We start from the raw sequence: 23,291 nt of genomic DNA on the forward strand, positions 1-23,291 counted from the left end.
ATGGTATTTCTTCTATTAAGAAAATCCATGCTGTGGTTTTCCTTTTTAAAATTTTTCAGTTTTTGTTCAGGATTTTGTTTTGTGTCTGTTTAGATTTGTTTTATGTTCTAAAGCAAATGTCATTTAAAAAACACATTTGTTTATATCTATTTTCAGTTACATTTATTCTGCTTTTCTAGTAATAATAGATGCAAATCAGTGTTTATTATTTAATAACACACAGATGTTCCATACACCACAGATAAACAAACTTTCCAGCCCACTGCTTCAACAGTGCCACTGTAAATTCATTCTCTGAATCAAATGCAAACTTTTTATTATTGAACTCATGTAATTCTAGATTTTAGAGCTGCTTGTGTGGGTAATTTTCTCCCAGAATACTCTTTCCCTTAATTTATATTTCTACATTCATTTTTATATAACACTTTGTTTGAGATATCAAATTCCAACTCAAGCCTTCTCATTCCAATCTGTTACCTCTGTTCATTTATGAAGCTTTTGGAAGCTTTATTTATTTATTTATTTATTAAAGGCTTGCCTAAGCTTGGGGAAAAAGTAAAGGAAAAGTTTCAATGCCTGGCAGGGAGAGACTGATTTGCTGTATACTGTTTTATAAGGGGCAAAATTACATATAGAAGGTATGGAACCATACAGGAATTTGTGTATATCTATAGGAATCTCTATAATAACAACTTAGCATTTTACTTCCACTTAAGATTCAAATTATGTGTTTGTACTACTTTTTCTGATAATATTTATGTCTGAAACACTTATTTTACTGATATCTTAAAGTATCTTAAGTTCAGGAATCATATTTGAAGAACTTAGTAGTATCCATGAGAGATTTATTCAGTAATTTATTATATAATTGCAAAATAAAACAATTCTTAGCTTTTTTTTTTTTTTTGCTACAAATTACAACTAAACAGTGAACTGGCAAGAGATTGTGATTAGGGAAGAAATTCTTTTAAAAATCTTGAGAATACATCCTAGGACAAAAAAAGTTAAAAAAATAAGTATTTCTAAACATAACCTCAATGTTAATGTGCAATTACATAGGAGGAGAAATTCTTTATTACACTAGTAATTAAAAAAATTAACACTTAATATGTCTGATTTGCTTTTTTAAAAAATAAAATATAATCGTTATTTTTAAGAGATATTGCTAATGCTATAATTAACAGTGTCTTTCCAAGAACAGGCATTCAATAAATGGTTGTTGAGTATCAACTGTAGGATAATTTCCAATGAATCTTATACAGTACAAATCAGAATTATACTGGTTGTGATATCCTACTTCTAGATTAACTTTCTCATCTTTGCCTCTGAATTATTAGACAGTACATTTTGACTGTGACATGTTGCTTTTTAAATCTTGAGGAAAAAAATTCAGTTATAAAGAATGCATTAGCCATTTTTAACATGTCACACACTTTCCCTAATTCCTTGCCTTTAATGTCTGAGATAATAGTCACAGGATTTCTCATTAAAAGTAAAAACTACTTGGGGCGCCTGGGTGGCGCAGTCGGTTAAGCGTCCGACTTCAGCCAGGTCACGATCTCCCGGTCCGGGAGTTCGAGCCCCGCGTCAGGCTCTGGGCTGATGGCTCAGAGCCTGGAGCCTGTTTCCGATTCTGTGTCTCCCTCTCTCTCTGCCCCTCCCCCATTCATGCTCTGTCTCTCTCTGTCCCAAAAATAAATAATCGTTGAAAAAAAAATTAAAAAAAAATTAAAAAAAAAAAGTAAAAACTACTTGTAGGACACCTGTGTGGCTTAGTCAGCTAAGCATTATTTGACTTTTAGCCAGATTTCATGTCATGATCTGTGGGTTTCACGAGTTCAAGCCCCACATCAACCTCTGTGCTGACAGGCAGAGACTGCTTAGGATTCTCTCTCTCCCTCTTTCTGCCCCTTCCCCACTCATGCTGTCTGTGTCTCAAAATAAATAAATAAAATAGAAAGGTAAAAACTACTTGCTTTCCGAAGTTTGTTTGTTTGTTTGTTTAACAAAGAAAGGAAAATTATTACCAAATATGTTGCAGCTTAGAGTATTTGGGGTCTTCATGAAAGGAACAGAAGGAATTGAGACTTTTATTTAAGTTGAAGTCCAACACATGTATTTGGGCATAATAAACAAATTGTAGGTGGGCAAAAGAGCTATATTTGAAAGACAAAAATCTTAGCCTTTTAAATAATAGGAAAATATTTTCATGAGCTTCAGTTAAGGAAGAATTTTTCCAACATGCACAAAAACATCACAAGCCATAGGAAAAATTAATAAATTCGAGAAACTCAAACTTCAAAACTGTAATACAAAAACACAGGCACACACACTTTAAACAAATTAAAAAATAAAGTCCTAACTGGGATAAATATTTACATTATTATTATTCAGAAAATATAACAAATTACTATGTATCAATCATAAGTCAAAGGAAGCAAATGGGAAATTCAGAGGAGAAACTCATCTATAAATGTTCGGGGAGGACAAAGAGGCTAACAATCAGGGAATTGCAAATTAAAGCAATGAGATTTCATTTGCATGAAGATTAACCGAATTCAAATAGTGAGAACTTCAAGTTAGTAATTTTGCAGACAAACAGAAACTATACTATGGGTGGAAATGTATATTAATAAAATAATCTGGAGAACAGTATTTTCAATATCTTATGAAATTGGAAACATATATGAACACTGAACAATTCCTTTCTCAGCAGACCCTTTTGAGAAGGTCTTACATAGGTGCTCTAGGAGATAAGATAAGACTGGAGCTTCATAACAGCATTGGTTTTTGTTAACATAACACTGGAAATAACTTCAATGTCTCTCAGTAGAGGACTAGTTAAATAAAAATGGCACATTCCTATCATAGAGTACTATTGAGTGATTTACATACAATGGACGAGAACAATACCAAACTTAAGATAGTGGTTACATTTGGAGAGGAATGAGGGAAATGATATTCTATCTTTTGTGCTTGACTTGGAAAATTACTAAATTGAGAATTCTTATGGTAACTAAGGGACTTCGCCATCATATGCAATGTCACATACTAAAAGAGAAAAACTTAAAGCAAAGGAAACAAACCTGCTAACAGTCATCACTTTTGGGTCATGGGAAATTATAAATAAATTTGCACATCTATTTTTTAGTTATTTTTCCTAAAATTAAAAAAGTGACAATAGTATTACTACTCTTCAATTTTTTTGCCTGAAAATACTAGAATGCTTCCACTAGAGCGCAAAATTGAGACAACACACTATCAAAACTCAAAGCTACAGTGTAAGTCAATCCCCATGTATTTAAAACCGTTTTTTGACTTAGCCTTTCAATTTTTTGTGATAATACCTGGAGCCTCTTTAAGTTCCCTGAAAAACAAATATTTGATTTCCTTCCTAGAATATAATAAAAGAGCAATCAGGAGGCAAAAGCAGAGTATAGTAAGGTCCTGTTAGGCTCATTTATGAATCATAAAAGGTTTGATAATGTTAAATACCAATTGCAATGCTAAGACAGCATGCTGGGAAGCATTCATGCAGCTAGAAATCCATAGCATCATGGGTCTTCTTAAAAATAATGTAAAATAAGAGTGAACTAGATCCCAATAGACTTCCCTCTTTGCCATAGTTGTTTGATACACTGAAACAGATTTTCTCACTGTTTTTTTAAGATATCTATCAAATGATCAAGCTTGTGTTTATCTTTAAAATTTCTACAGCATCTAAAGTTATACAAAGGATCTTCATCAAAAAGAAAAGGAAAAGCTTTTATTGACCAATACACTCTCTTACCAACAACAAATGGTTAATGATATTAAGACACAAGTCTCTTTATGCACAGAGAAGTCGTAACTTTCTAAAAGTAGTTGGCACCTCTAAAAGATCTAGGTTTTAAATGTTACTTAGAAAAAAGCATACACGCTTTTTTTGAGAGAGAGAGAGTTGGGGGGGGGGGAGGAGGCAGAGGGAGAGAGGAGAATCTTAAACAGACTCCACAGTCAATGTGGAGCCCTATGTAGGGCTCAATCCCACAACCCTGGGATCATGACCTGAGCCAAAACCGAGAGTCAGCCTCTCAGCCGACTGAGCCACATAGCGTTCCCCCTTTTTTTTTTCACACACACCTCTAATAGTCTAATACTCTAATCTACACAATTCTAATGAGGTAAAGGGAATGAGAATATGACTTTAAAAACCTCTGATTTTTCAGCTATAATTATAAAAAATAGAACCCAAATTCCCAAATTTGCCCAGGTAAGAAGTAATTGTGGATTTGCAGACGTAATATTCCCTCAAACATTTTATCAGCATTAAGACACTAAGTCAGGAAAGGCCCAGAAGACCACTGGTTTAAGAGTATGCTGAAATTTGCCTCAAGCTGGGGTGTATTCTGTGGGAAGGATGAAAAGGCCAAGAATTTCAAGTAACAAGGAGTGTCTGTGATCTGTGGTCTATTTTTGACCTGGACATACACAGACTTTGCATACTACTGTATTAATTTATGTATGTTTACAAGTATAAATTCTCCTGAAGTTTTCCACTGCCAAGGCAAACATCACCAGAGATTTGAATGTAATTTAACTGCCCTTGTCTCCTTTAAGTAGTCCCATAATAACATGTGCTGCTGGCTTATTGCAGCTTAGGTGTTTTCCCTCATGCTTATGAATAACTCTAGTTGGCTTTATGAATAACATACTCACAACAGTAGTCTCATGAGCCCGTAAATGAGTTATTAGCCATAAAGGATACACCACCCAAAGCTACAAGTAAAATTTATGCCTAGCTTAATAACATGGTTGCATTAGCAAGATTCTGTGTACTCCCCACTACTAAGTCAGGCGCTTATAGAGTAGGCAGTTAGGTAAACATGAGCTGGAGACAAGGGTGGTGATAAATACGTTACCATTAGAAACCTAAGGGCACAATATCCTGACTTATAGCTTTCATCATCCTGGCATTGTGGCTTCCAACACCGTGGGGCTGACAGACCAGGAACCACAGGTGCACAACATGTGCTCTCCTCTTCAACCTCGGCCCCAGGGTAAACTATAGCTTCATTATAATATATTTACACTGGGGTTTTGACACCCCACCCCACCCCACAGCAGTGGGGAAAGATGGCCATGACAGTTCCAGTAAGAACCCTGTAGGGCCAAAAACTACACCTCCTGACCATTAGGAGGAGTCACTTAAATGATTGGAAATAACCCCAGAGACTCCTCACCAGCTATGACCCATAAGCTAAGCAAACATTAAAAAGAAAAGACACTCTTAACCCCAGTGCAGTTGGCCTCTCCAGGCCTGCCCCCTCTACTATCATGAGGGTGTACTGTCCTTAATAAACTGCTTTGTGCTTGCTACTTTCCTCCTGGCTGTCTTTATTTGAGCGCAGATCCTCAGGTAAATGTTCTGTAGGGAAACCTAGAACTGAGATCTCCGTTCACAGAACAGAGACTCCCACCAGTAATAGCTGAATAGCTAAATTTGGTTTTAAGAATGAAAACTTGATAAAATGCTTCATAAAATACTATACAAAAAGTTACAATGCTTTACTTTCCAGAGAAAAAGATGTCACTGTGTATTTCTTTACTTGGTCCTTGAACAGAAACTTTCACTGGGGCCTTGGGAAGGCAACATAAAAATAAAAGAATTTGGAAAATATGTAGCAATTTCTCTAAAGAGCATGGTGCTTGAGTTTAACATTTGTTGTGGAACACTGTTGAACATTTGTGTCGTTTTTTCAATAAATATTCTTTAATGCTGACCACTTTCTGCAATTGTGTTGTGTCTCCCAACTATTTTCAGTATATTTGAAGCCAATAAATACAACCTAGTATACCTCAGATGCAGTGAATTGATAAGACGAAATAGTGTCCTGATTTACATTTTAGTATGATGACTCACAAAAAAATATCAACTTTTGGGGGCGCCTGGGTGGCTCAGTCGGTTAAGCGTCCGACTTTGGCTCAGGTCATGATCTCACGGTCTGTGAGTTCGAGCCCCGCTTCGGGCTCTGTGCTGACAGCTAGGAACCTGGAGCCTGCTTCAGATTCTGTGTCTCCCTCTCTCTCTGACCCTCCCCCGTTCATGCTCTGTCTCTTTCTGTCTCAAAAATAAATAAACGGTAAAAAAAAATTTTTTTTTAATCAACTTTTATAGCTGCCCAACAAACTTCAAATAGAATGGCCCATGACACTAATCATAACTCACTAGATAGCCTGAGGGAAAGACCTCTTAGAATTAAGATGTTACAAAAAAAAAAAGCAGGTCATCTGGGGTGCCTGGGTGAATCAGTAGGTTATATGACCAACTTAGGCTCAGGTCATGATCTCACGGGTTCATGAGTTCGAGCCCCACGTTGAGCTCTGTGCTGACAGCTCAGAGCCTGGAGCCTGTTTCAGATTCTGTGTCTCCCTCTCTCTTTGCCTCTCCCCCACTTGCACTCACACGCTCTCTCTCTCTCTCTCAAAAATAAATAAACATTAATTTTTTTAAGCAGGTTACCTACATAAAGGGAAAACTGCCTAGATTGCTGCTCTACTTCCTCTGTGGTAGGACATATACCATTAACATTTTTTTTAATTTACCAAATAATTTGTTTCTGAGCAATTTTTAGTTTAAACATGTATTTAAGAGGGGCACCTGGGTAGCTCAATCAGTTAAGCATCTGACTTAGGCTCAGGTCATGATCTCATGGTTCCTGAGTTAAAGCCCTGCATCAGGCTCTGGGCTGTCAGCACAGAGCCCGCTTCAGATCCTCTGTCCCTCTCTCTCTGCTCCTTCCCTGCTCGCTCTCTCTCTCTCTCTCTCTCTCTCTCTCTCTCAAGCAGGGTGCTTGAGTTTGACATTTGTTGTGGAACACTGTGGAACATTTGTGCCATTGTTTCGATAAATATTCCCTCTCTCATGTGCACTCTCTCTCTCAAAAATAAATAAACATTAAGAAAAAAACCTTTAAAAGTGTATTTAAGAAGTGGCAGGTTGAGATTTCAAAGGATTTAAGCAAGGAAAATATATCCCTTCACTTTCAGTTTTAATAGAATTCAAACTTGACATACTACCAAACCATAAAATAAATACAGGGAGGTCCAAACATGTTTTGACTTTTCTTATAATGATTACTTTCTCTTTAAAAAAATATTAAATAGTAATTTTTTAATCGGATGTCCCTACTTTGCTGAAACATCATCCTCCCCCACTTATCTTGCCTATTGCTAATCTCACACTGAATTTGACTCTCTATTAATTCTTCCCCATGTTTAATTCTAATATAAAACCACCAAGACATAGATCAGTTAGGTAGAAAAGTAATAAGATATTTGAATACCAATGTTCAAATTAATAAATTTTACTATTAAAACTTAATGCCAATATTACTGACTCTGATTCAAAATTAATATCAGTAGCAACTATAATTCCTACATTTTTTATACTATAATAGTGTCTCCAATTTTTACTTCTTAGTCCTCAATAAGAATACTCATTAACAATATAGTAGAAAGAATAATGCAAATTTTGTACTTATTAGTTGTACTTCTACTGCTTATCTACTATAAGTCAGGTAATGCATTAGAGAATTTATGTATATCTCCCTAATGATTAATATGATATTATTTCTATTACTTTTGCAAAAACTAAGACTCAAAGAGTTTAAGGCAATGTGCATAAAACATCAAACTACACAGCAGAAGAATTAGGATTTTATTCCACATCTGTCTTACCAAGGACTTACTAGTACCCCATGTTGTACAGCCCTGCTGTAGAGATGATGGAAGAGGAAGGTGCTTTCAGCAGGAAGGCTTGTCACTTTTCAAGGACTAACTGCCTCAGGGAGCCACTTTCTCTTAATATCTTTCTGGGGTTGTATCTTCATATTGCATCACCAAGATTCATCCCTGGTTAATCATAATAGATTTGAGAGATCATACCAAACCCTCAAAAGGACAGAGGGAGAAGGTGCTAAAACCAGCTTTACTAGAATACCAAAGACCTGCAACTGTAAGGGCAAATACAAATTAAACACAGGAGGCTCAGTTCTCCTTGTTGAAAATAAAGGAATCAATCCCTTCCCCTTTTCCTAGAACATTTACTTTAGAAAACTTGTAACTTCTTTCTCTCTTTTATACACACACACACACACACACACACACACACACACACACACACATTATTAGCCATAAGATTTTATATATATACAAATATATATTTATATTTATCTTAAATATATATTAAAAGGCCAATTAAACCTCTTGTCATCTTTATGACTCAGCAATGCCTTTCCCAAGGATCTGGGAAGTATCTCTTTGAAATGTAATCACCAGGGAAGATAACACCCTATTTCCAAATTTCCATGGGAAAGTAGGAGCCTAACTTAGGTGGGTGGGAGCCTAAAAATCACCTTTCTCATAAAGACCTGGGAAGTGTATTTTTCTATTGAATAAAACCAATTAGCTAACACAGATGGTCACCCCAGTTTCCAAATAAATCTAGGAGGAACTATGTGTGATAAATGGTGCTTTCAAGCCTTCTTACTTGAGGACCAGTTATTATTTATCTTGAGAACATGTATACAATGGGTTGTGCCTTCCTGACTATAAAAAAGGGTGAGATTGCTTTCTGCCTTTGTAATCTCTTAGTGAATTGACTGTGATGTGCATCTCATTCTGATTTAATGCCTATTCATTAATAAAATTATTTTATTTTTCATCTACCTTTATGGAAAGCTTTTTGGGGTTGGAAAGAGATTTTATTTTTAATTGTATTTCTTCCTCACAATACTTGCATAAATATAACCTTTTGATAGCTATCTCCATTCTACTTAACCTAGTCAAACCTAAAACAAACAAACAACAGCAACAACAACAACAAAACGCTCAAAAATGGACTGGCACATAGTTGGTATAAAATAAATATTAGTTGCCTCTGCATCCAAGTTCATATACAAATAAGTGGCATAATTCAGATTCTATCCAATAGATAAGGGTATGATATGGACACATAACCCAGGTCTGGCTATTCCAACTACTGCCTTCCCAATCGTAGCCTTTTGGATTAGTTCACAGATGAGCATATGGTCCAACTTAATCCAGCCGATACCCCTCCATCTACCCCAATCCCCCACCATGGATTTTGCTGAAACTTTGGCAAAAGAAGACCTCTATCTCTTTCAAAAGGAGATCCCTAAGAACCAGGTAAGCCTAGAACAAAGTTTCTTAACTTCAGTAAGACTGATATTTGGAGCAAATAATTCTTTTTTTTTTTTGGAGGGGAGGGGCTATCTTGCACATTGTTTAGAGGTTAGCACCACTGGCCTCTATCCTCAGATGCCGGTAGCAACATCTCCCCCACCTCCTTAAGTCAAGACAATAAATAATGTCTCTCAACATGGCCAAAAGTCTCTTGGGAAAAGACTCTTGGGTTATCCTTCCAGTTGATAACCATTGGTCTAGAGCCACCTTGGGTCGCCTTTGTCACCATATGGAAAGAAAGTACTTAAGGATAAAAACTAGAGAGGAGAGTAAAGCCAAGAGACAAAAAGGCAGCAAAGGATGTGTCAGACATTAATGACATACTTTAAGACCCTGAATCCAATTATACTTGAAATGAGAACCACCATAGGACTTTTTTAGTAATATGAGATATTTTTTAAAGTATATCTGTGTAAGCTATTTTTAGCCATGTTTCTGACACGTGTACCTGAAATAGTCTTGATTGATTTCATAACTACCATACAACATACATACAAATAAATATGACAAATATTAAGCTGGTAATTAAAGTGTGACAGATGTTATGCAAGAAGGGTAGTGTGGAAGCTCATAGCAGGTGGGCTTCCGGGGTGGGGTGGGGAAGCATCACTGGACAAGTATATCTGAAGTTAAGTAGAAGTAATTCAGATGAGCTGATTTGGGTGGAGGTTGAAGAGAGTGGTACAGTCAGAGAACTAGCCTAAAAGCTTTAAAAGAGAACAAGGCTGAAAAAAGTCCACCTGGGTTTGGTTGGAGAGGACAAAATAGATGAAATATAGAGAGGTGTGCCAGTTAGCTTCTCAACAGAAAACAGATGGCACACTCAAATGATAACTGAATAGGATTTGTTTACAAAGAGAAAAATTAATTACACAAGTCCGGGTGGAGGGTAGAATATTGATCCTCAAATTTCAGTGAACATCAGAATCACCATTAGGGCTTGCTGAAAGAAAGATTGCTGGGCTCCACCCCAGAGTTATAGATCTAGTAGTTCTAGGTTAGGGCCTGAACATTTGCATTTCTAACAAGTTTGCAAGTGAAATTGATCTGCAGGTGTGTGGAACATATTTCAAGGAGCCCCGGTGTTGGGAAGTTTTAAGGGATGGTGCAGGAACCCAAGGCTAATAGCACCTAAGCTGTAACCATCCTGAGATCTGGAGAAACAAACCTATGTAGGGTGTAAATTGGAACTGAGAACAGGAGATAGATTTGTATAGATCAGGCCTCATAATAAGAAACTGGCATTCCTTGTAGGCACACAGCCAGCTCAAGCCAACATCTCAGGGAGCAAGGAGGGAAATAAATATTCTGACCTCACTCTCCTCCTTCCCTTGGATCTCTTACTGGGAGCCCTGTTGATTTACTCCATGTAAGACAACCTCCCAATACAGAAAGCATGGTGGAGAAGATCTGAGAGTACATCTGGAGTGTAAAAAGAAGATTTCCATAACAGATAGACAACCAAATGTGGAAGTATTATAAATATATTATATAGTTGGTGCTATATTGTTAGGACAATGGAAACTACTGATAGATTTTATGCACGAGAAAATCATGACCAGATTTCTTCTTCTGAAACAACACCCTAGCTGAATGATATAGATGACAGATAGACAGATAGATAGATAGATGACAGATGATAGATAGATAGATAGATAGATAGATAGATAGATAGATAATGGATATATATACAGATAATGTATTAGAAAGGAAAGATCCTCATATTGGGATATTATTCCAGGTAACAGTGGAGATGGAGATAAGTGAGCAGGTTTCAAAATTATTTAAGGACAGGGGCCCTAGGTGGCTCAGTCAGTTAAGTATCTGACTTTCGCTCAGGTCATGACCTCATGGTTTATGAGTTTGAGCCCCATGTCCTTCTCTGTGCTGACAAGGTCAGAGCCTGGAGCCTGCTTCAGATTCTGTGTCTCCCTCTCTCTCTGTCCCTCCCCCATTCACACTCTGTCTCTGTCTCTCTCAAAAATAAATAATCATTAAAAAAATTATTTAAGGACCACACTCAATAAAACATGATGGAGTGAGAAATAATCCAAAAATGACTACTAAATTTTGGCTTAGGGAACCTATTGAATCATTGCTCCATGTACTGATATAAGAAATTCTTCAGAAAGAAAAGGTTTAAGAAATATAAACAATAAATTCAGTCTGGAATATTCTATCTTTGAGATGCTTATGAAATATTTAAGCAAAAAATATAACAGAGGTAGGTTGATATATGCATCTAAGGCTCACGCCTAAAGATGCAGAATGGTGAAATTTCAGTTTGAGCATGGTAATCAAGCTATGAGAGAAGATAAGCTTATCCAAAGAAAGCAAGGAGAGCAAGCAGTTTAGGATATTTATCTGATTATCAGGAAGAGTTACTACTTTGTGTTGAAATTAGCATATTCATAAATATGCAAACCAGGGTGAGGTTGTACAATGAAAAATATATTGACTATAATCATCATTCTAGCTTAATATGACTCATGCTAAATATTAATAACCAAGGCTTGGTTGGCAATATGAAACATGAGGAAGGCACCAAGAAAGTGGATACTAGGACAGAATAGTACTCTACTAAAGGAAAAATAAAAGGTGAAGTGAAAGATATGGCACTAAGAAGAATAAAATGATTCAGTAACTTGAAGCCCTCATCAGTGGTCTCAATCCAATACTACAAATAATTTTCTTGAGAAACAAATATCAACTGATAGAATCCCCCTTACTATTCCTTCATTTTGGGTGCCATCCTCTTTTATGCCATAGATCTAAATCATTATTTCCTAACCTTCATTTTCTACTTTTAATTTCTTTGAAAAAAAAAATAGGCTACGTATGCAAAGGTTTGATGCTGGATATACATTTGTATTGGTATGTGCAGGATCCATTCTACTTTCTTCCTGGATAAACACCCTAATTTTCCTTTAAAAATTCACAGTTCCTCAAATCTAAATCTATGTGGTTTTAAAAGGGATTCACCCCACCTCCTAATTTCTTGTGTGAATATATTGCCTCCAAGCTATCCAATGAGAATAGCACTTCTTTCCTTTTTAAAAAAAATATTTTTAAGTTTATTTATTTTTGAGAGAGAGAGAGAGAGAGAGAGAGAGAGAGACAGCAGGGGAAGGACAGAGAGAGAGGGAGAGAGAGAATCCCAAGCAGGCACCACACTGTCAGCATGGAGCCTGATGTGTGGCTCGAACTCACAAACCATGAGATCATGACCTGTGCCAAAACCAAGAATCGGATGCATAAACAACTGAGCTACCTAGGCACCCCAAGAATAGCACTTCCTCTGAATGGGATAATTGGTTCAGAATCTAGTTTATGACCTTGGTCTGGCCAATGAAACCAAATTTGGGGTCCCTTGATTAAATTATAGGGTCCAGGTGTTTTACTTCTACCTGGATGGTTGATCTAGAACTGTTTGTAGCAATTGTTCTTGCCATCTGTTGAGAGGCACATGTCTAAGAGTAAAACAAATACAGAGAAACAAAGACTACACTGAGGCAAAATATCAGGGACACTAAATCTTGATATTCTAAATCCAGCCACACTACCTCTGGACTTTACAAAGATGCAAACAAACAAGTTAACATTTTTGCTTAAACCAGCTTGAATTAGATTTCTGATGGTTGCTGCTATAGTAATATAAGTGAACACAAAGTTTAAGGTTTCATATCTGATTCCAAATCATATACATTTTCATCATCTTTAATAGATTTTAGAAAGTAAAATATAAATGGACCATTTATGCAGAATTTTTTAGAAATAACTGATTAAGCCTAGAACCTCAGGACCTTATTGAGTACATTTCAAATAATTAAAATAATATGTTGAAGATTAAAGAAAAATAAGTTTAATGATAATTGTTTATTTGTTTTGTTATTCTGCTTCTAACCAAACCCTAACATCCCCTGATAGATAGATGATAGATAGATAGATAGATAGATAAATAGATAGGGATAGAGACAGATCTCCCTTATTCCTTTACTCTTGATAATAAACTTTATAATTAATAGCAATGAAATATCTTCAAAATGTTGTGAAAACTGCCTATTTTTGCTACTTCCATTAGTAAGGACTTTAATTTAGGGTACAGTTTTCATGGTTTTTTAAAAGCAAAATATATTTTGTTACTTTGTAGATATTTGGCAATAATTACATGCCTTAATATTATGGAAAATGTCAAAATAAACTTAAATGTTACAAAACACGAAGCCAAATATAATATTATTATTTTTAAAAAATAAGAGTTTATTTCAAAGAGATGAATTAATCGACACTGCCAACTAAGAAATTATGAAATAATGCTTTCTTGACCAAAGAAGGAATGTCTGGCTTTATTCAACTAACTAACTAAATAAATAAAATGTCTATCGCCAAATTAATACACTTAAAATACTTTATTTTACACAGTATCTTTATTCCATTCTTTTTGCATACAGATTTCTCTCATCTCTAAAGATAAGAAGTAACCTACGCTAATCCAGATAATTTTTATCATAAAATTTAGAGTTCGCATCATCATTCCTTCTATTGATTATGAAGTCAGTATTATAAAAGTGAAAAAGAAATAAATTGTTGGGAAACCACATTATAATTTGCAAATTAGGACTAAATATTTCAAGATATTAAATCACTAAATACTAGTGAATTTAAAACAGACGACTCTCTCTAATAGAACCATACATCCCTCTTAGATTGTTTATATTTAAGGGCAAAAATAAGACATACTTTGAAGATAATTATTTAAGGAAATACATACTTGAAATATATTACTGCTCTTTGCTATTATTAACCCTTGACCATCAAAAAACTTTTAAAAAGTAAATATTTTAGCAATCTACAAAAGGTAATGATAAAAATGAGAAAAAAGGCTTACGTGATCAATCAGTTCACGGACCATTCCATTCCACTGTCCATTGGCATCATCTTGGGCTCCATATTTCCCATCCTCCACAAGTCTAATTTCATACGTAAAGCCAAGGATTGTAGATAACTCTCTGAGGAGGTCAATACAATAGCCCTCAAATCGATCATTCCCATAGAGAGGTTTGTCAGACTTCTTAAACAAGACATAGGGTTCTTCCTGGAAACAGTAAACATGAAGGTAGGAAATAATAGTTAATCATGAAACTATAAGAATAAAAGCTTTCCTTAGAAGATAGAATATTTCACTTTAATTTAGAAATACAGACAATTTTATTTTTTTCCTAATTGTAATTCACATAGTTTGAAAACCTAAGAAGGCAGATTACTTTTGGAATATTTGTGCTTCAAAGGAGAATATTTAACTATAATAATTTCATCATTACTATCTAATAAAAATATGTCACATATCCCATATCATATATCTTATGTCATATATAAGGGATAGTATATAATGTGATATATGCCATAAAATATGTAATATGTAAGATATCATTTCACATGATTACAATACCCCAGTTTGAATTATATCATTTAACCAATATCTACTGTTCTATTTCAGTGGGATATATTGATGGAAAAATGAAAAAAAAAATTCACTGCCTAATTGCCTACTATGTGTTAAAAACTGTAGTATGGACTTTTATATATTACCACATTTTGTCCAAACAACCATGAAAATCATAACCACTATATTTATTTATAGAAAAAGAAATAGTAGCTTACTTTGGAATATAGAAAAAGAAACATTTATCAAGTGTTTATACATTCATCCGACAATATTTTATGAAGCGTCTACTATGAGCCAGCCCTCCTCTATATAAAAGAGAAATTTCTGAGTCATAAAGTTCATGATATATATGAGGAAATAAATAATAAATGCCTAAACAAGTAGAACACATAATTTCTGATACTGATAAATGGGATAAAAACATAAAATAGGGGAATAGGATACAGAACAACCTCAAGGTACTTGGCAAGAGAAAACAAGACAAAATTGAGAAATATGTCTGGAAGTCTTTGATGAGGAGATGAGAGATGAAGTAGAAACTAAAAGATGAAAAAGAATCTAGTCATTTGAAAATCTGACAGAAGAGAACTTCAGGTCAAGGATATAGCAAGTAAAGCCTTAAGGCCAATATGACACTGGAGTGTTCCAGAAAGAGGACTATAGCCATCAGTGTGACAGGAATCACATCCAGTAAGTGAGGGAATTAGTTGAACAAGGTCAGAAATGTACAAAGAATGAGGAGCCAAATCCTGTAAGTCTCTGAATAACAGGCCCTGTTAAAAATTCACATGTTTAATTAAGTACTAAGAGAATCCGTGCATTAGCATACTTTCGTGGGGGCAGGTGGAACATGGTATCTGTATCCAGATATCTGGTATCCAGAGTGCAGCTGGCGGTACTATTTATTTCTATTTGACTATGGGTAAAGCCTCTGGAAGGTGCTGTCAGAAAAAGACACTGCAAAGTGGAAAAACTTAAAAGGCTGCCATGCCAGTCCATCTAGAAAGATGACCACCCTCCTCCCAACCCTGGGAGAACAATACTCATCCCATGAGGGTCATCACACCTAAGGGCATTTTAGATATGATAGCAATGTGTCCTCTTGTCCACACTCATCTCAGAAACAAGACTAATTCCATTTTTCTTCCCATCACTGTTGACCTGGCTTATCCCTGTACTATTTCATACACACTCCAACCTGACCAGTGTGCTGTTCTTCTGACACTCCTACACACTGAACTCTGTGCTAAAGAACTCTTGCTTAGAGATCAGCACATTGTTCCACATTTGTAACTAATTTTTGGAATTCCCTTCAACTTTTTGCTTTATTGGACCCACATCTTGATAACACTGCTTCTCCTTCAGCTCTCTCTCTCCCTCCCTCCCTCTCTCTCTCTCTCTCTCTCTATATATATATATATATACACATATATACACTATATATAATTTTGTATATTTAAATATAAAAGCCATTAAACTTTTAGAAAATAAAAGCATAGGAGAGTGGCGCCTGGGAGGCTCAGTCAGTTAAGCATCCAACTTGGCTCAGGTCATGATCTCACAGTCTATGAGTTTGAGCCCCACATCTGGCTCTGTGCTGACAGCTCGGAGCCTGGAGCCTGGAGCCTGGAGCCTGCTTCAGATTCTGTGTCTCCTTCTCTCTCTGGCCCTTCCCCTCTCGTGCTCTATCTCTCTCAAAAATAAATAAACATTAAAAACAATTATTTTAAAAAGCATAAGAGAAAATCTTTAGACCTGACACAAAATGCACAATCATAGAAGAAAAAAAGTGAAAATTGGACTTTATAACAATTACATTTTTTTTTTGCTTTGTGAAAGACACCATTAAAATTATAAAGACAAGCTACTGAGCATAAAATACAACATTCATTTATTTATTTATTTTTAATGTAAATCCAAGTTAGTTAACATATAGTGTAATAATGATTTCAGGAATAGATTTTAGTGATTCATCATTTACATATAACACCCAGTGCTCATCCCAACAAGGTCCTCCTTAATGCCCCTTGCCCTTTTAGCCCATTCCCCCACCCAACACCCTGCCAGCAACCCTCAGTTTGTTCTGTGTATTTAAGAGAATCTTAAGGTTTGTCTTCTTCTCTGTTTTTATCTTTTTTTGCTTGCCTTCCCCTATGTTCATCTGTTTTGTTTCTTAAATTCCACATGAGTGAAATCATATGGTATTTATCTTTTTCTGACCTATTTAGCTTAGCATGATATACTCTAGTTCTACCCACGTTGTTGCAAATGGCAAGATTTCATTCTTTTTGATTGCTGAGTGATATTCCATTATATTTATCAGTTGATGGACATTTGGGCTCTATCCATACTTTGGCTATTGTCAACAGTGCTGTTGTAAACATTGGGGTGCATGTGCCAGTTCGAATCAGCACTCCTGTATCTTTGGATAAATGCCTACTAAGTGCAATTGCTGGGCCATTGGGTAGTTCTATTTTTAATTTTTTAAGGAAACTCCAAACTGTTTACCAGAATGGCTGCACCAGTTTGCATTCCCACCAATAGTTCAAAAGGGTTCCTCTTTCTTCTCATCCTCGCCAACATCTATTGTTGCCTGAGAGTTGTTCATTTTAGCCATTCTGACAGGTGTGAGGTGGTATCTCATTGTGGCTTTGATTTGTATTTTCCCGACAATGAGTGATGTTGAGCATTTTTTCATGTGTCTGTTAGTCATCTGGATATCTTCTTTCTAGAAATGTCTTTTCATATCTTTTGCCCATTTCTTCAATATCCAGTGCTCTGGCTTTTGGCCATTCTAATAGGTATGTATTGGTTTTTCACTGCTGCTTTAATTCAAAATTCCCTAAGGACATATGATATTGAACATCTTTTCATATACTTCAATGGAGTTTTATTAGAACTATTTTAATATGTAAACTATTTTACTAGTTAGGGTATTTTAATTACTAGTAGAACTATTGTATTAGGACCATTTTACTAGCTTATTTTATTAATTGTCATTTTTCAGAGAGGTCATAGAGCTAAGAGATAAAAGCTAAGAAGGGACTCAGCTAAGAACTCAGGTTTTCTAAATTCCAAAATACATACTTTCCCCATTATTTTATGTTGCTTTCTACACCATAAGAGCATTTGTAGAAAATCTACATGTGCTGGAGTTTGAAATGGAATTAGATCAAACACATAGGAAACAGAAATTAATTTGTAACTAAAATCAAAGCTAGATATTTAGGCTTACCATGAGGTAAAGGACAGTAAGGATCCTAATTTTTAGTACTATGTGATCACACATAAAATTGATTCTCCAGGGGCACAGAGAATACTACAAATGTGACAAATAGAGTCTTCTTCCACCCCTGTGACTATTATACCCACTTTTCCTCTCTACTCTTCTTTTTTTAATTTTTTTTGTTTATTCATTTTTGAAAGACAGAGAGAGACAGAGCACAAGCAGGAGTGGGGCAGAAAAGAGGGGGTGGGACACAGAATCCGAAGCAGGCTCCAGGCTCTGAGCTGTCAGCACAGAGCCCAATGCAGGGCTCAAACTCATGAACCATGAGATCATGACCTGAGCTGAAGTTGGACGCTCAACCGACTGAGTTACCCAGGTGCCCCTCCTCTCTACTCTTAGTGGCATGCTAGTCTTCTAAGTTATTTTTTTTAATTTTTTTTATATATATGAAATTTATTGACAAATTGGTTTCCATACAACACCCAGTGCTCATCCCAAAAGGTGCCCTCCTCAATACCCATCACCCACCCTCCTCTCCCTCCCACCCCCCATCAACCCTCAGTTTGTTCTCAGTTTTTAACAGTCTCTTATGCTTTGGCTCTCTCCCACTCTAACCTCTTTTTTTTTTTCCTTCCCCTCCCCCATGGGTTCCTGTTAAGTTTCTCAGGATCCACATAAGAGTGAAACCATATGGTATCTGTCTTTCTCTGTATGGCTTATTTCACATAGCATAACACTCTCCAGTTCCATCCACGTTGCTACAAAAGGCCATATTTCATTTTTTCTCATTGCCACGTAGTATTCCATTGTGTATATAAACCACAATTTCTTTATCCATTCATCAGTTGATGGACATTTAGGCTCTTTCCATAATTTGGCTATTGTTGAGAGTGCTGCTATGAACATTGGGGTACAAGTGCCCCTATGCATCAGTACTCCTGTATCCCTTGGATAAATTCCTAGCAGTGCTATTGCTGGGTCATAGGGTAGGTCTATTTTTAATTTTCTGAGGAACCTCCACACTGCTTTCCAGAGCAGCTGCACCAATTTGCATTCCCACCAACAGTGCAAGAGGGTTCCCGTTTCTCCACATCCTCTCCAGCATCTATAGTCTCCTGATTTGTTCATTTTGGCCACTCTGACTGGCGTGAGGTGATACCTGAGTGTGGTTTTGATTTGTATTTCCCTGATAAGGAGCGATGCTGAACATCTTTTCATGTGCCTGTTGGCCATCTGGATGTCTTCTTTAGAGAAGTGTCTGTTCATGTTTTCTGCCCATTTCTTCACCGGGTTATTTGTTTTTCGGGTGTGGAGTTTGGTGAGCTCTTTATAGATTTTAGATACTAGCCCTTTGTCCGATATGTCATTTGCAAATATCTTTTCCCATTCCGTTGGTTGCCTTTTAGTTTTGTTGGTTGTTTCCTTTGCTGTGCAGAAGCTTTTTATCTTCATAAGGTCCCAGTAATTCACTTTTGCTTTTAATTCCCTTGCCTTTGGGGATGTGTCGAGTAAGAGATTGCTACGGCTGAGGTCAGAGAGGTCTTTTCCTGCTTTCTCCTCTAAGGTTTTGATGGTTTCCTGTCTCACATTTAGGTCCTTTATCCATTTTGAGTTTATTTTTGTAAATGGTGTGAGAAAGTGGTCTAGTTTCAACCTTCTGCATGTTGCTGTCCAGTTCTCCCAGCACCATTTGTTAAAGAGGCTGTCTTTTTTCCATTGGATGTTCTTTCCTGCTTTGTCAAAGATGAGTTGGCCATATGTTTGTGGGTCTAGTTCTGGGGTTTCTATTCTATTCCATTGGTCTGTGTGTCTGTTTTTGTGCCAGCTAGTCTTCTAAGTTAGATAAAACGTTTCCATGGATGACAATTTAAACGCCCCTTTTACCTTGGAATGAATATATAATATAATATAATATAATATAATATAATATAATATAATATATATTATAATATAATATAATATAATATAATATAATATAATATAATATAATATATATATTATATTATACATACACACATACACATATATACACATTTATCTTCTGAACTAGAGTTAAGCAACTTATATGGCATGATAATTACTTAAATTTGCATCAAAAAGACCAAACATCATCGGGTACATAGCAGAAAACAAGTAAAATGACTTCCATACTGAACAGAATGTAAATGGATTGCTCTGGTCAACTGTCAAAACCAAAGGAACTTGAACTTGAAAGAAAAAATTATAAGACAGGGAAATTCTCCTATGAGTTTCAGGTATGGTGGTAACAAATCCTCAGTTTCCTAACCCATGGGCATAAGGTTAGAGATTTGACAAGAACATACCATATTTCTCTGCAGAAGATGGGACAGCCTGAGAATTTGGGACTGGTAGAATGGGAATCAAAAGAAGCATGTGGGTACAATACATTAATTCTATTGAATTAATATTTTGATTTCATTCAGTTTTTGATTTATAAATAGATGTTTTTTTTTTAATTTAAAACTCAAAATATTGATGATTTGTTAAGATCCATACACTAAATAATAGAACTATCTAATATTTTCCAGCACCTATACTTTGTACCAGACACTGTTCTGGGTGCTACCCTTGGATAAACTTATTTATTTCTCATTATAACTGTAAGTCCATAATATTATTATTTCTATTTTACAAATGAAGAAACTGACGGCAAGAATGCTTTTGCCAAGATCAATAGCCAGCATACAAACTAGAGAGTCAGATTATTGGAATATTTGCCTCCACAGTATACTTTCTATATTAAATGACTTCTAATGATAATTTCCAAACTCAATTTGAATGCATAATTTGCACATAGCTCATTAGATAACTTAATATATATTGTATGACTTTATTATTTTTTCAATCACTGAGATTAGCCGCTATGTTAATGTAATGCATGCAAAATGGTAATACATTTACTAATTGAACAATGCAATCAAAACAACATTGCAGAAAAGTAGTAGATATAGCCCTTTTTGCTCCCTGAGCAGCACCATGGCGGTAGGCAAGAACAAGCTCCTTACGAATGGCAGCAAAAAGGGAGCCAAGAAGAAAGTGGTTGATCCATTTTCAACGTTTATTTATTTATTTTTGGGGGGGACAGAGAGAGACAGAGCATGAACGGGGGAGGGGCAGAGAGAGAGGGAGACACAGAATCGGAAACAGGCTCCAGGCTCTGAGCCATCAGCCCAGAGCCTGACGCGGGGCTCGAACTCCCGGACCGCGAGATCGTGACCTGGCTGAAGTCGGTTGCTTAACCGACTGTGCCACCCAGGCGCCCCCCAAAGAAAGATTGGTATGATGTAAAAGCACCAGCAATGTCTAATATAAGAAATACTGGAAAACACTAGTCACGAGAACTCAAGGAACCAAAATCGCATCTGATGGCCTTAAGGGTCGTGTGTTTGAAGTAAGCCTTGTTGATCTGCAGAATAATGAAATTGCATTTAGGAAATTCAAGCTAATTACTGAAGATGTTCAGGGCAAAAACTGCCTAATTTCCATGGCATGGATCTTACCCAGGACAAAATGTGCTCCATGGTCAAAAAATGGCAGACCATGATTGAAGCTCATGTTGATGTCAAGACTACCGGTGGCTATTTGCTTCCTCTCTTTTGTGTCAGTTTTACTAAAAAACGCAACAATCAGATTCGGAAGACCTCTTATGCTCAGCACCAACAGATCCACCAAATTCAGAAAGAGATGATGAAAATCATGACCCAAGAGGTGCAGACAAATGACTTGAAAGAAGTTGTCAGTAAATTGATTCCAGACAGCATCGGAAAAGACATAGAGAAGGCTTGTCAGTCTATTTATCTAATGATGTCTAATGATGTCTTCATTAGAAAAGTAAAAATGCTGAAGAAGCCCAAGTTTGAATTGAGAAAGCTCATGGGGCTTCATGGTGAAGGTCGTAGTTCTGGAAAGCTACTGGGGATGAGACCAGTGCTAAAGTTGAACGAGCTGATGGATATGAGCCACCAGTCCAAGAATCTTTTACAATTCAGACATTTAATGGTGACAAATAAAAAATCTTATTTGTGAAAAAAAAAGTAGTTAAATATGTAATCCAAAAAATTCATTCATCACGAATGACCTCCTTTCCAAGTAAGAACACATTTTTTAATTATTTTTTTAAGTTTCTTTATTTTTGTTGAGAGAAAGAGAGTGCAGCTGGGGCAGAGAGAGGGAGAGAAGGAAAAAGAATCCCAAGCAGACTCCGCACTGTCAGCACACAGTCTGATGGAGGGCTCCAGCTCATGAACGGTAAGATCATTACCTGAGCTGAAACCAAGAGTCGGACGCTTCCGTGACTGAGCCACCCAGGGGCCCCAGAAAGAATACATTTTTAACATAAAAGTTCTTCAAGAATTTGTGAAAATAGCAATTTTAAGCCTAACAGATTAAGGTAGTAATATGCATGTCTAAAAACTGCATTTGCATTATTTTTTTTTTTATTTTTTTTTTCAACGTTTATTTATTTTTGGGACAGAGAGAGACAGAGCATGAACGGGGGAGGGGCAGAGAGAGAGGGAGACACAGAATCGGAAACAGGCTCCAGGCTCTGAGCCATCAGCCCAGAGCCCGACGCGGGGCTCGAACTCACGGACCGCGAGATCGTGACCTGGCTGAAGTCGGACGCTTAGCCGACTGCGCCACCCAGGCGCCCCTGCATTTGCATTATTAAGGCATCATTGTCTCTATTTAAAATCTTTGTTCCAAAATATTTATGGTATGTCTTTCACACAAACTCACTTGCACATTAGAAAAAAATTAAGTTAGTGCTTAATGAAATATATTTGAGGCACATGATGGATATATGTGCACAAAATACAAAAGCAAAGCAAAAAATTTTAAAGATTGTTATGCTACTTAATTCTCATTAATTCAGCTTTTCCTAGTAACTATCCTACCTATTAACTTGATTTCCACCACCTATAAGCTAATAAGAAAACTTCTGTCAGGGGCGAATAAATTTGTTGATCCCTGTGAGATTAAAGTCTATTTAGATATATATTTTAAACAGGTTTTCATATCACTAGAAAAAAATGTGGTCTGAGTGCATCTTTTTAATATTTATGGGTCTCCACAATGTCAAATATCATTCTTCCTATATTTAATTCTGATAAGTAAGACACCATTTTCCAGTTGTGATTCCTATCTCCAGCTACATTGTGTCACAAGATAGTTTACATCCAGTTATGACTCTCCTTTAGACTCTCTTTCTCTGTTTCATACAGCACAAGGATAAATAATAACCTCATGTAGGAAAAGAAAAATGGTACCAGAAGCAATTACTGTACCACATACTGAGTTCAATGAATAATATGATAAAACTCTCCTGGGCAACTTTACTGATTTCTCATA

The 23,291-nt window shown here is 36.2% G+C and overlaps 1 protein-coding gene across 3 annotated transcripts in view; it reads right to left on the reverse strand.

Annotated features, from left to right (window-relative positions):
• The window catches only part of GRIK2 (glutamate ionotropic receptor kainate type subunit 2), a 670,079-nt gene that overhangs the window by 198,090 nt on the left and 448,698 nt on the right, over nucleotides 1–23,291 (reverse strand). For all 3 annotated transcript variants that reach the window (XM_047102336.1, XM_047102337.1, XM_047102338.1), the window contains exon 10: nucleotides 14,135–14,341. In XM_047102336.1, the coding sequence (XP_046958292.1) occupies nucleotides 14,135–14,341 (207 nt within the window). The remainder of the gene's footprint in view (nucleotides 1–14,134; nucleotides 14,342–23,291) is intronic.

The sequence above is a fragment of the Lynx rufus genome, unplaced genomic scaffold (genome assembly GCF_022079265.1).
Source record: "Lynx rufus isolate CCGP_SWC_20201006 ecotype Redwood Valley unplaced genomic scaffold, mLynRuf1.p SCAF_6, whole genome shotgun sequence".
Classification (NCBI taxonomy): domain Eukaryota; kingdom Metazoa; phylum Chordata; class Mammalia; order Carnivora; family Felidae; genus Lynx; species Lynx rufus.